General features: G+C 45.7%; 1 protein-coding gene across 1 annotated transcript; it reads left to right on the plus strand.

Moving 5' to 3' along the window:
- Positions 1–8,857: 8,857 nt before the first annotated feature.
- On the plus strand, positions 8,858–11,144 carry LOC123152916 (uncharacterized). The gene is made up of 3 exons (XM_044572290.1): positions 8,858–8,960; positions 10,605–11,020; positions 11,109–11,144. The coding sequence occupies exons 1-3, from the start codon at positions 8,942–8,944 to the stop codon at positions 11,142–11,144; spliced, it is 471 nt and encodes a 156-aa protein (XP_044428225.1). The 5' UTR covers positions 8,858–8,941.
- The last annotated feature ends 469 nt before the right edge of the window (positions 11,145–11,613 follow it).

Genomic DNA, 11,613 nt, shown 5'->3' on the forward strand with positions numbered 1-11,613 from the left:
TCTCTCTCTCTCTCTCTCTCTCTCTCTCTCTCTCTCTCTCTCTCTCTCTCTCATGCCAAGTACCTGCAGTGGCGACTCACCGGACTCGACCATGCTATGCGTCAGAGGTGACATTGCCTATGCGGATGTCGATTGCTTGTACGACCACAACGACTCCCTCAACGAAAACACAAACTCCGGAACAAGACATTTTTGTGATTCTACAATATTATTCGGAACCAAATCTAAACTCAATATCCATTTTTTTTCGTTCTGCAGCAGTGCATGAGTAATTGACTAGGTAAATTTAGTAGTGTATCACAACAGTTAAACTATTGAATACCACAAGAACAGTCAGGAAGGAGCATCAAGCTTTAACACTATGCCTAGCCCAAGAAGATGGAGAGCATCGACATGGTTACATTGAGGACCTGAACGAGGTATGGAGGGAGAGTTTTATGTTCCCGTTGCAACGCACAGGGCCTTTTGCTAGTCCTTACTTATGTGTGGTCGATTTTATTGATCGTGCAATGTGAGTGCGGAGAGCTGATCTGGACTCTGCAGGGGCTAACACTAGCTTGCTGGTCTCCTCTTCTATGGATAATACTTCCTTCGTTCAAAAATACTTGTCGAAGAAATTGATAAAAATGGACGTATCTAAAATTAAAATATGTCTAGATACATTCATTTATCAGACGAGTATTTTCGGACCGAGGGAGCATAATATACCGCAGTGGTGTGTGTGTCTTGTACGTGTTGCTTCCTTTTCTGATTAACCTTGCATGCATGAGAATGCGATGCATGCGTGCGTGGCCGCTCCAAAGCCCTGGATTTTAATAACTTGGAAGAGCATAAAGATCCAACTCCACTTCGTACCGCATCGTGCAACGTAGTCCATTGTACTTTCCGGGGGGCAGCTTTTTCTTCTCCGACTCAGACTCAATTAGCTCAGTGGAATTTGGTGAACACAGTAATTAGTCGACGGACGAGGAGTTTCTAATCTTGAGCTCAATGGCTCCTGGATGAACAGTAAATTCAGAAAAAATCTGAATTTTCTGTAGTAAACTATAAAGAATGTTTGGAGTGCATGAAAAAGTTAATCACGAAATCACATCGGTGCAAGGCGTGGTAAAAAAATCAATGCTCTGAAAATGTTACATTCAAATGCATTTTGGCGCTTTGATTTTGTTTTTTTATTACCACGACTTGCTCCAATGTGATTTCGTGATAAAGATTTGCATGCACTTCAAACATTCCTTAAAGATAGCCACAAAAGAATTTTTTGATTCCTTTTTCCTACTTTTTTTCAATTTTACTATTCACAGCAGGAGCATTTGGTCTCGGGATTAGAACGATAGTTTCGTTACTTGACCTCTTATTAAGCAATTTACATTTTTACTCTAGTAGGTTGAGCTAACATGACCTCCTAGTTTGTTTTCTTTGCAAAACTTGACAAAAGAAAATCCTTTCCATTAATTAATAAGATATTTGAACTGTAGAAAGGCCATGAGCACAAAGATTTTTTTTAAAGAACGCTTGCACTTCTCGCATAAGATTACTTATTACCCCCACCGATGCATATTACTTGTTGCTCAAACAGGTGTATCTAGCATTGAAATACGTCTAGATACACCCATTTCAGCGACAAGTAATATAGATCAGAGCAAGTATTAAGTATTTCGGCCCATGAGGCACCAAAAAGCCACATGCTCAATGATTCATCTAGAGATGATGTTCAGAAGGTTAGGTTTCTTCTTTCTCATAGAGGCGGCATTTAGGAGGCTGGCAGTATCTCATCTTCGAGTTGGTCTTTCGGGCTTTGATCTTGCTCGAATTCGTCCATCGGGTTGAAGTCAAAGGAGCTCCGGTGTAGAATATTACCGTGTCCTTGGGGCAGTGAGTTTAGGCTTTCTCCCCATGCACTCGCAACGGCACAATATGATGTTAGGTGCTTCAGGCTGATTCATGGGTTCGACAATGATGACTGTAGCTCGAGGGCACTGGTATTTAGGGGCACATGCACGAAGACTACCAAACTATAATTGACACGGTACGGCCGGCTCAAATAAAGGACTGGCGACAGCAACACCTTGGCGGCTCCTTCTGTCGTAGTAATCGCTCGTTGGTCCAATGATCTTGATGTAATTTTTATTATGTTTGGGATGCTTTTGTACTTCCGATGGTTCTTTTAATAGATCCAGGCCTTCTTCATAGAAAAAAAGAGCATTGTCCTTTCTGCTCGTCGACAGGAAAAATGCTCCCCGGCCCGGAGTGAGAAGGGAGAGAGACCATTTCGGCATCAGTTTGTCGGTGGCATTACGACGAAGCCCTTTATTTGCATCCAGGGAACGTCAGATTGGCGCCTTCCTTTGGCACTCCTAGTCGTGATTTCTGCCACTCGTGTGCTCTGTATTTAGAATTACTGGTTCAACTCCATAAACATTCTCCCCAATATTTTGTATCATTCTGCCATCTGAGTTTATCTAGAAAGCAAGGTGAGCCCATTTTCGAGAGTAAGATGAACGAGCCTTACGGTAACTGGTCTCCACTTTCAGTTCCAAACAAAAAAATCAGCACTAACTGAAATCACCAAAATTTAGTGAATTCAGTGATTTCAGTTTGCATTTCGGCCAAAGGGCCAGAATATTCACTTGAACTCAATTAAATATTTGATATAATAAAAAAATCAAATCCCTATTTACTACTAAAATTGCTGAAATATTTTGGCCGACGAGTAAATGTTTAATTGTGTACTATTAGTGTATTTCATCGAAATCTCACTCAAAAGTGTAAATCATTATATGTGGCAAGAGACGACCGCCATGATTCACGAGGGGCGCAAGACCTTTCTATGATTTTCATTCAAAATGACCAGATCTGTACTTTAAGGATAATAGTAGCATTCAACTTGCATAAACATGTAAAGGGCAGTGTCCAGCTGGCCCCTCAAATAGTTCAATTCCATGTGATGATTTCCATCCACGGACCACAGTAGTAGCTACTACTTGTCTGCTCGTCGTACTTTCAATTTCATAGTTTGAAGCATTCAGTGTACTTGGGTTAACAAAACCACATGGTCATGGACTCATGCCAAGATACGACTACAACAGAAAGAAACAAACGTGCGTCCATGATTTTGCCATCACAAGTCTAGTTTAATCAGCTGGTGACAAAGTTTTGGCATCAGGATAGCATCATGCCAGCGCTAACAGCCTAACTCGTGCATGGCAAAGCCACATGCACAATCGAAAGGGAAAGGCCAAGGATTCTCCACTCACTCAGCAAGCAGGTTTGCAGCGTAATCTCCCCTTGAGGGTCACCACCTTAATCATGGCGACGGCCATCGACGTACCCGTCGCCGGTACGTTACCGTCAGGGATCGGGCATCAAATCTGCATTAAGCAGCACCTAACAGTGAGTGGGCGAGGCTTCCTCTCATTGTGTTCCTCTCGCTCGTAAAAAGACTAGAGAGCACCAGCAGTACTAGGATTCCTAGCTAACCACAGCGAGTGGGCGACGCTTCCTCTCATTGTGTTCCTCTCCAATGATTGATCCATTGTGATCTGATTTCTGTCGTGAAACACATCCCTTGTGCCGCGTACCCCCTCGCATCGCCTCCCCTCGGGCGACGCCAGGGGCTCCGTGCAGATGGGTGGCAACGGTGGCTGCAGATCTGGAGTCCTGCCCAGATCCGTCGCGGTGTGGCCCCGGCAGGCCAGCGGCGCGAGGAGGGACCGGCAAGGGGCGGCTGGAGGTCCCTGCCGGTGTGCTGACGGCGGTTTTCTTCTTCACGGCGAAGCTCCGTACGGTTCCAGTCAACAGGGAGATCGGGGGACGCGACTTCCGGTGAAAATCACACCGACTACGGTCATCCTCCTTTAATAAAAAATAATAATTCTGATTTCTGTCGTGTGTGTGCTTAGCTCGTTGATCATGTACCACATTGCCAAATACTTCCTCTGTTTTATAATGTAGTTCATATAAATTTTCTGTAAAGTCAAACTTTACAAACTTCCACCAAGCTTACAAAGAAAACTATTTATGTCTACAGTACCAAATATATACAACATGAAAACACGTCTTGTGATCTATCTACGGATATGTATATTCTAGATTTATGTGTTTTTCTCTACAAACTTGGTCAAGATTTATAAATTTTGGCTTTTCAAAAAATCTGTATGCACTACATGTGAACGGAGGGAGTAAAAAAATTAGCAAATTTTCAGAGAGAGAAATTATAGGTTTCAGTAGAAGAATTTCCCTAGTCCCTCGGCCTTAATCGGCAGGATATGAAGGTGCCAAGATGAATGGCCCTTTCGAAGCTACATCCAGACCCAACAAACGGCCAGTATGTAGCACTAGAATATATACTTACAAAATGCATTATTAGTTCCGGCAACGGTCTCCATCTTGGCATCCATAGACGGTCGGCTCAGACCTGGGAAACATGAGCGTGAAGCTCTCCTCCGGAGGTTTCAGTCCATCTTCGCATCCATCTGGAATGTACTGCTTAGTTAGGGAGCTTCCTGCATACCGTGAAATGCCAATACAGGTGAGAATAGACAGATGACCTACATACACCTCACATGGTGTACAGGACCAACCTCCTTTACGTGTCCAAAGTCAACAGTGAAACAAAGCTTAGCTTTACAGGCATACACACTACTTTTTTGACATGTATGTTTGTATTTACGGAAACTTCTAGGTGTCTCAAATCGATATAATTAAAAGCATGTATAAACTCTCCCCAGGGACAAAGAAAACAAATGTTTTGAACTCTACAAGTTCCTGGCTTCCAAAAGAAGCAGCATAGATCACATCAGGAAGATTGGCAAAAACAGGCGATTGCATACTCACTTACAGAAACTGATCAATATTGGTTGATCCTCTGATGTCTGATCGAGCTGGCCACGTCACGTCTTGTTTGCTTTACTCAGCACACCTGGAGGATTGGGGAATCGGATTCTGGAAAACCGTTGCCCACTCTTAATCCCTCTCCATCATTCAATCACATGCAAAAAAAAAAAGGATGCAAATGCGGGAATATACGCATCACGTTTTACCTTGCCGTCAATCTGACAGCTTGCAATGCACGAAACCTACTCATTTGCTTTGGTTTGTGTAGTTTTTTTTTTAAGAACGAAGGCTCGCGAAGAGCCCGGCTTTGAATTAACAAAGCCATCAACCGCCCAGGAGTTACAACAGACAACCAAACTTACAACGGTCAGAACGATACAACGGGGAACACTGGAAAGCCTACTCACTACAACCTCCGCAAGCCGCAAATGAATTGCAGCTTGCACAGGCCGAGCACTCCACACTAGGATCATATGTAGCAGAAAACGAAGCAGCACAGCAGGACATAGCCGACCTTCGAGGATGGACCATGCTCCAGGAACACCTAGAGAAGAAGGGAACCAACATCTTCCCTCTCAATCACCGAAAAGGGACCCTTCCCCCTCGCCATGGCACGTAGGCACCGCACCATCGGGATTTCGAGAAGCTCACCCTAGAGCTGGAAGAATGTCGCCCTTGCATCACAAGGTGGACGTAGGATGACCACATCGATTTGGGATATGCCGCGCCGGCTGCTCCGCCACAGTCCATGCCCAACTAGTTGGAGACAAGCTTCAAGGAATTGGACGACGCAGAGGAGGTAGCTCAATCCCTCACCTGCATAACCTCCCGACCGAGCCCCGCACCCTTGACGATGCCTCCAGCAAGGTCACGACGCGCAAGGCGCCGCTGCCGCCAAATCCGCCGAGGATAAAGGTTTTCACCCGGGCAGGGGGATCGGGGTGGAGAGCAGGGGACCTCGGCTGCGCCCCCATGAAGGAAAGCAGTGCCCTTGGGCGTTGCCGCCGCCGGGCCGGCCAGACCGGCCAAGGTTTCCCCCGGTTCCCTAGCTGACCACCAACACGCACCAACGTCGGAGCCAGAAACGCTAGCCCACACCGGAGGCGAGAGAGAGGCAGCAGGAAATAGGGATTTCGCACCTCCAAATCTGACGAAGAAAGCTTCACGCCGCGGCCGGATTGCACCAGCCACCTGCCGCCCGCGCGGCCGGGCACGCTGGCCAGCACCCCCTGCGAACGCCGCCCACCGCCCGACGACGTCGCCTCTCCGGCAAGGGCCGCCGCCCCAGGAACCACGGGCCTCCAAGAGGGGGAGGAGCGCCGAGATCCCCGCCGCCACCTTCACTGCCGTCCGCGCGGGCTTCCCGGCGGCCGTCTCTGGTAGCGGCGAGGGGGTGGAGGGGGGTGGCGGCGGCGGCGGAACCCTAGTCGCCCCTGAGTCGCCCAAGGGGACGACGCGAGGGCCGGGAGGAGGAAAGCCTTTGGTTTGTGTAGTGGGCATCAAGCTTGAGAGGAGCAAGCAAAGTGGTCGCAGCTTCCATCACAACGCGCAAGAATTTCCAACTCCAACCGCGGATGCAGGTGAACAGGATTTGGGAACATGGCAACAAGTGTAGATCAAGGCAACATCATCTAGGAATCAGATTGTGACTGGTCACCAAAGTCATTCATGACGAAGATGCATGCGATCTTACCCGAGCTAAGCAGTAGCATGCTAGCTTTAACAGAAAAGGTGAAAGGAGAGCCCATACCAGGATAACCAGTTGTCCGTGTATGTAGCATGTATGACCAAGCCGGCAACCGGTAGTGACGACCGAGTGCCCGCACCACCACGAGGAGTAATAAAATTGGTTAACTTCAGCAACATGCATGGCCCTTTCACGATGAGGAAGCATGCAGTTTTCAACACCAAATCAAATCACCCCTTGGCACTAACTGGGAGGAAGTGCCTTCCCTAAAGATCTGATGTTGACACAACCAAAAAGAGATCATTTACTATGCAAGCTAAGACCAGGCTTTAACAGGCGTAGTTCCATCCACTTAATGAAATGTTGCTCCACCTTGTTAATGATCAAACCTCAGTGCTTCCACCGTTTAGAAGCCACCTGTTAACACAGGCATAACAAACTTCTATTCTATTCAAGATTCAGTAAGGAAGGTTTACCCCCAATTAGCACGATAGGGAGGCTGTTCCTTCTTGCCACGGTGGAAATCCATATAAATTCCATCTTCATAATATTCATGCTAGTCGCGTGCCAGGTTTCACCACACACATATCACTGATTACTTATGAACTGAGTTTCGGCAGAAGAAATTTGCATTTCCATAATAATTGCCTTGGGTCAAATCAGCACCTTATCAGAGCATGACTCTTTCTCTTGCAAAATTTGAGGTGCTAACCTATGCATTCAGAAACTATTTAAATAGCCTCAATCCATCTTTTGTTTCAAGAAAAACTCCAACTTTTCTCATCCAAGTTTTGCAGTACGTACCTTAAGTCCGCTTCACGAGTTTATATGTGTCTTCTATTATGAATCTAAAGTGATGTTGCTACGAGTCCCTCCTTTCCGATTTAAAAAGCTTAGACATATTCCTAGATCGATAATTTGACTAATATAATACAAATTATATATATAATACAAATTATATGTTACAAAAGTGATACCGTTACAAAATGTAGATCGACAATTTGACAAGTGTAGTACCACTTGTATGTGAAAAAAAAATTGTCGGTTTAGGAATACGTGTAGGCCTTTTAAACCGAAAAGGAGGAAGCCACTAAACATTTATCAATAGGAGTCAAAACGATATTAGGTCATACCTAGATACATAGATGTATTTTTTAGTCACAAGTGTATGCTTGTATTATACTACATTTCGTTACCATGAGCGATGGTCGGTTCAACAATTAAGATCTCTAGATCGGACTAATTTTTTTCATGTTGTGGCTTATTTTGCTTCTCGTTGATACCACATGTCACCTAGACGTCCACCGAAAGTCGGCCCATCAGCCGCGCTAAGGATCAAGGAAGGAGCTGGTTTGGAGTACACGACAAGCCTACCCAGAGATCATGGAGGATCATCAACCACCATAGCTGACTAGGACCCGTTGTAATCCTAGGCCTCGTCGACCTTTCTAAGGCGAGATGGGGCTAGTCACTGGACATAGAACATTATCATAGCTTCACCCCCTTGATACACCTACGATCATCCTTTACCTTGTACACCCCATCCATAAATATAATCGAACATCAGTAGGGTTTTATCTCCAGAGAGAAACCCTGACATGTGTAAATATTGCTCGCTGCTTACCTTCTAGATCATCTGACTAGCCGCGAGACCAAGAGGGTCTGCTGGATTTTACATCGGCATTCTGCAATCATTGATGACGGTGTAGTCTTTGGATAGAACCTCCTCCGTGTTAGGTTGTTTATCTACTACTAGTACTTTGTATTCATATCTGTAAAACAGCTGATTTTCCTTTCTTTTTATTTTTGACATATTGACTGTGTACATCTTGTTATTCCAAACTTGAATATTCGTTCCTTGCAATTATATTAACTCCATATATATAATAATGTCCTTGTGCAAAAAGAAAGTTTGGGCTAAGCAGTGTCAGCATCCGACAACGTTAAAGGAGTTTATCCTCAAGTCGGCGTGTAGCGATTGTTGGTTTTGATCTGACGGCTTAAACAGGCAGTTAGATCTATTAGTCTAACAAAAAAAAGGGATAAAGGGATAACGATAAGTGAAGGGGTCCACGTACCAACGTACGTGAGCCTCGATCAGAACTAACGCGCCCTGATCGGGGGCGCCCAAAAACCAACTCAGGTTTTGGGTCCCCTGCCGCCAGCGCCATATTAAAAGGGATACGGGAGAGAGCTGGGCACCTGCGAGATTACAATTCACGTAAGGTTTACTCTCCTTCCGATATTCTCTCACCCCATCCGATCAGGGGGAGTGCTGCAGCGACGGGAAGACCTAAGCCAGCCGCCGCCGCTGTCCCTGGGCAGTGTCGGTGGCGTCCTGAAGGAATCAGGACGTCGAGGAGAACATCTACTTCGACTACATCACCCCTGCATCACGCCTGCACCGAGCAGGCGATCATGTCCACTCCCGTGACATGTAAAGAAACCCTAAACCCTTCTCTGTTCATGTTTTAGGTGATCTAGATGCAATCTGTTTCTGCTAATGGCATCCCAGAGATGCACAATTAGTCCAACAATGGTATCAGTCGCCAATCTTGATTGCAAAAGATTCCTTTATTGTTGATCAGTAGATCACTATCATGTTTAGATCAATGACATGTTTAGGGTTTATGATCAAGATTGAAAGTTTTACCCCTGGTTAGCCCAAATATGCATGCTACTGTCTTAATGCCCTCATGTTGTATTCTAATTTGCCACGGATCTCCACTGCCATTATGCTTAATCATTTTTAATTAAGCCTCTAAAGAATTAATGCTCATGATTAAGTTTCTGTTAATTTAACTTGATCCTCTTTTAAGTATCTGTTTCCGTTTGGATTATCAAATTAGAAGGCAGAGGGATACATAGCACACATACAGTAGCAAAATCCCATGTTGAAGAACCCTAGAAAAATCCCCAATTTCGGTAGAACCCTAATTCTTTAATTAGGGCTGTTTTTAATCCAATCAAGCACTGATGTACACGAATTTGAAAAGAATGAGGAGAATCCTCACCTAACGCGCCGCGTACTCGCCTCTTCCCTTCGGGGCCCGCGCAGCGCCCACCGTTGCGCGAGGGCGAAGACGCCGCGACGCCGCCGTCCTCGGGACGACGCGCGGGACGCAGTTGAGCCGCCGCCGCTTCCGCTCGAATGGACGCGCCCTTGTCTTGGCTGACGCCGAGCAAGTCGCCGTCGCTCCTCATGCCGCGGTGGCCGGCGTCCCTCCTCCCTCCTTGATGCGCCATGTGCACGGACGCCGGGGCAACGCTCGATGGGGGAGCGCGCAGGATTCATCCTGCTGCACGCTCCTCCGGCGAGCGCAACCGCCGCGCCGCCATGGCCGGCGCGCCTCGAGCGGCCGTGGCACCGCCGCTCTCTTCGCGAGCGAGAAATGCGGGGGAAGGGGGAGAAAATGACTAGGGTTAGGCCGGTCGGCACTTTTGTTCGGGCTCCAAGCCGCGCTGGCCGTCCGATTCGATCGAGCGGCTCTCAGCGACGCGGAGCACCGGCTCGGGCCTTCGGGCATTAATGGGCCATTTTCGGTCACGGGCTTCGGCCCAGGTTGCCTTAGCCCAGCGCGTTTTTTTTTCTTTACGATTTGCTGCTGGGCTGGACCGATTTACGTGTAGCTGTGGGGTATTTCGGGCCAAAATTACTGTCGCGATTTTCAGTTTTTTCCAGTGCGTTTAAGTTCATAAATATTATGATTTGCACTGTTTAAACCAGAAAATGCCTAAAAATAAAATGAACACATTATTATTCTGGGTAAAATTGAACCAACGAGATTTTTTATTCAGGATTTATTATGTGTTTTGCATGATGAATTTTTAGACATCAAAAATAATGATATTTTCTTTTATGTTGATGTTTAAATTAAGAATGAAATGACTCTAATTTTAATTCGGACCAACGTTGTTTTATTATTACGAGTCATCCCCTGTGATATTTTCATTCCATGTTTTTTCTGCCCAACGGTGTTTTGACATGGAGTTGAAATTAAATACTTGGCATGTTTGTTTATTTACCAACGTAAATTTATAATCATGCAAGTTTACTTATGAACTTTTATGATGATTTCAGCTTCCGCTCCATTCCGGTCCGACACGATCGAACCACTTACGGGGAGTAACTTCCCTCGTTGGAAGTCCCAAGTCGAATTATGTTTGGGTTGTAATGAATTTGACTATGCCTTGAGGGAAGAAAAACCTGTGGCACCTGTGGCAGGTGTCACAGGCTCTGCAGAACTCAAGAAGGAGTATGATGTTAAGATGGAAAAGTGGAATAAGTCCAACCATATTGCGCTTCTCATCATGAAAGCGACAATATCGCCGGACATTTCTGAAGCACTCCCTAAGAAAGATACTGCTAAAGATTTCCTCACTGAAATGGAGGAGCAATTTAAAGGCTCCGACAAAGTGTATGCTCATGAGCTTTTTGCTAAACTTCTTCAGAAATACACTATTGACGGAAATGTTAGGCAGCACATGTTGAGGGTGGTAAATGCTTTCACCAAGCTTAAGGCTTTGGAGTGTTCTTTAAGTGAAGCCCTTCTTGTCATAATTATTCTTGAGTCTCTTCCTGAAGAGTTTGAACAATTTAAGGTCAACTATAACTCTCTAAAGGAAAAATGGCCACTCTCTGAGATGACCGCAAGGATCGTCCAGGAGGAAGAAAGAATCATGAGGCAGAAGAAAGACCATGTCTTTCATGTTGGCTCTAACAAGAGAAAGCATGACGGACAAGGTTTCCCTAAGCCTCAGAAAAGGCAAGTCAAGAAAGAAGGCACTAAGCCATTTAACCCTAAGGCATTCAAGGGTAAAGAAGCCGGTGGTTCTTCTTCTGCTCCTAGCAGCTCCACTGCTGGAGAAAATGCTTGTAACTTCTGCAAAGAAGAGGGACACTATCAAAGGGACTGCCCAGGCTTTCTAAAATGGATGAACAAAAGAGGTATTGATGAAATTACTTTTGTAGATGAATCACTTTATGTTGATTTTTCAATAAAGTCATGGTGGATTGATTCAGGGGCAACCACTCACGTTGCTAACTCTATGCAGGGATTCGATACGATCCAAACCATAAGAGGAGGAAC

Source organism: Triticum aestivum, chromosome 7A (assembly GCF_018294505.1).
Source record: "Triticum aestivum cultivar Chinese Spring chromosome 7A, IWGSC CS RefSeq v2.1, whole genome shotgun sequence".
Lineage (NCBI taxonomy): Eukaryota > Viridiplantae > Streptophyta > Magnoliopsida > Poales > Poaceae > Triticum > Triticum aestivum.